The 1,984-nt window shown below is 49.5% G+C and overlaps 1 protein-coding gene across 1 annotated transcript; it reads right to left on the reverse strand.

Annotated features, from left to right (window-relative positions):
- Positions 1-637: 637 nt before the first annotated feature.
- LOC108355912 (antifreeze protein Maxi-like) lies at positions 638-1,006 on the reverse strand (the record flags this gene model as incomplete). The annotated part of the gene is made up of 1 exon (XM_017607044.1): positions 638-1,006. A coding segment is annotated over exon 1 (369 nt), but the record flags the coding sequence as incomplete, so codon positions are not given.
- Between the last annotated feature and the right edge of the window lie 978 nt (positions 1,007-1,984).

A 1,984-nucleotide genomic window follows, 5' to 3' on the forward strand; every position in this document is an offset into this window, starting at 1 on the left:
CGCTATATCTTTCAGGAGAGCAAGCTGGCTTTGAATGAGCTGCTCAGGGTGCCCGAAACGAAAGCGTAAATGTTCAATAATAGCACTGACATGGTTCGGATATATTTTTAGGGACTTCACAGTTTCTCTAGCCTCGCCTTTCAAACACTTCTGCAAGCGCTGGTTGTTTTCAAGATCAGTGTATCCATATGCAGACGTTGACTGAGTGAACGCGGTTATGAATTGTGGCCAGTCTTCGGCTAGACCACTGAACTCCGGCAAATCTTGGAGTTTTCGAGGTTGCATCACCCCAAAGGGCATACCTGGGGTAGCTGAAACTGGAGCGATGGAATGGTCATTTACTGATAACGAAGGTCTAATAAACGCGTTGGCAAGGCCAGCACGCGTAGCACTGGCAATCGCTGAAGGAGATGCTGAGGCTCCGAAGGAACTAGCGCTGGTGGTATAGGTGCCCGCAGTGCGCGGCAGGGAGGTATAAACGTCGGCGGTCGGCAGCAGGAGCGACAGCGCCGGTGAAATAAGGCGCCACAGGCAGAGCGGCGCCATACGCGGCAGCGTAGCTGGACGGAGCAGACTGAGCGGCGAGGTTAAGCACGGTAGACAGAGCAACGCTACTTGAGGATGTGTGCTGGCTCACAGCAGGTTGAGCGGCGCCAGTCGCGACACCAAAATTTGGCGCGTCAGGCAGAGCTGCGCCCCGCGCGGCAACGGAATTGGTTATGGCGCCTTGAGCGGCGCCGGCGGCGGCGTCGAAGTTAGGCGCGGCAGTCAGAGCGGCTCTACTCGCGGCAGCGTAGTTGGTCATAGCGCCTTGAGTGGCGCCGGCAGCGGCGTCGAAGTTTGGCGCGGCAGGCAGAGCGGCTCTACTCGCGGCAGCGTAGTTGTTCATAGCGCCTTGAAAGGCGCCGGCAGCGGCGTCGAAGTTTAGCGCGGCAGGCAGAGCAGCGGTGCTTGGCACTGAGCGACCAACGGAGCATGTAACAGGATCTCTGACCGTTTCGCACATAACGGGAAGCGACGATGCGTGTTCATGAAGCGCTACTTTAAGTTGGCAATTTTGCGCCTCACTTTCCCTAACCTTACCTTGTACCTTTTTCACATTTCAGCTCATNGAAGTTTGGCGCGGCAGGCAGAGCAGCGGTGCTTGGCACTGAGCGACCAACGGAGCATGTAACAGGATCTCTGACCGTTTCGCACATAACGGGAAGCGACGATGCGTGTTCATGAAGCGCCACTTTAAGTTGGCAATTTTGCGCCTCACTTTCCCTAACCTTACCTTGTACCTTTTTCAGCTCACATTCCAATGACGAAATTTGCTTCTGAAGAATAGAAATAATGTTATCTTGTGCCTCACGCTGATCTACGGGGTCAGCTTCCACCACGACAGGCTAAGGTGGTTCACTGCTTACAGCACTAATTGATCTGGCTGAACTGGTACTCGGGATACTTTGCTGTGCCTGGCTCGTATGGTCGGTGGTTACATCTGCATCCATCGCTGTATCAACCACTGGTCTCCCCGTGCTATTGCTTTTTCCCACGATCTGCTCCTCTTGGAAACGAGGGCTTTTCCTTCTTGGTGTACGCTCCATAACCTCACAAATATTTGTAACGAAACTGCAAACTTCTTCGTGCTCTTTTCAATAAACGCGAAATAAAGATGTAAACGCTGAACTCGGCGAATACTCGAAAATAACACATCAATGGCGTACTTATCGATTGCGGTTTAAAAAAAAAAGCATTAAAAATCAACGCGACTCTTTAGCAATTTAAAGTTTGCACATTATTGCCCTTGAATTTAATGGGCTATCAAACTGCATACTAAATAAAAATTCTAAAAAATCTGAATAAAACATGAAAATCTAGCTGAAACTTTGCAGATTTTTTATAATTTTTGCTCAAAGTTTGAAATGTGGATTTATATTGTGTTAGTTATACAATAATAAACATTAAATAAACAAAAGAAAAACAGCCAAAATCGATCAAA

Source organism: Rhagoletis zephyria, unplaced genomic scaffold (assembly GCF_001687245.7).
Source record: "Rhagoletis zephyria isolate East Lansing unplaced genomic scaffold, Rhagoletis_zephyria_1.1 Rzeph_scaffold_51824, whole genome shotgun sequence".
NCBI classification, from domain to species: domain Eukaryota; kingdom Metazoa; phylum Arthropoda; class Insecta; order Diptera; family Tephritidae; genus Rhagoletis; species Rhagoletis zephyria.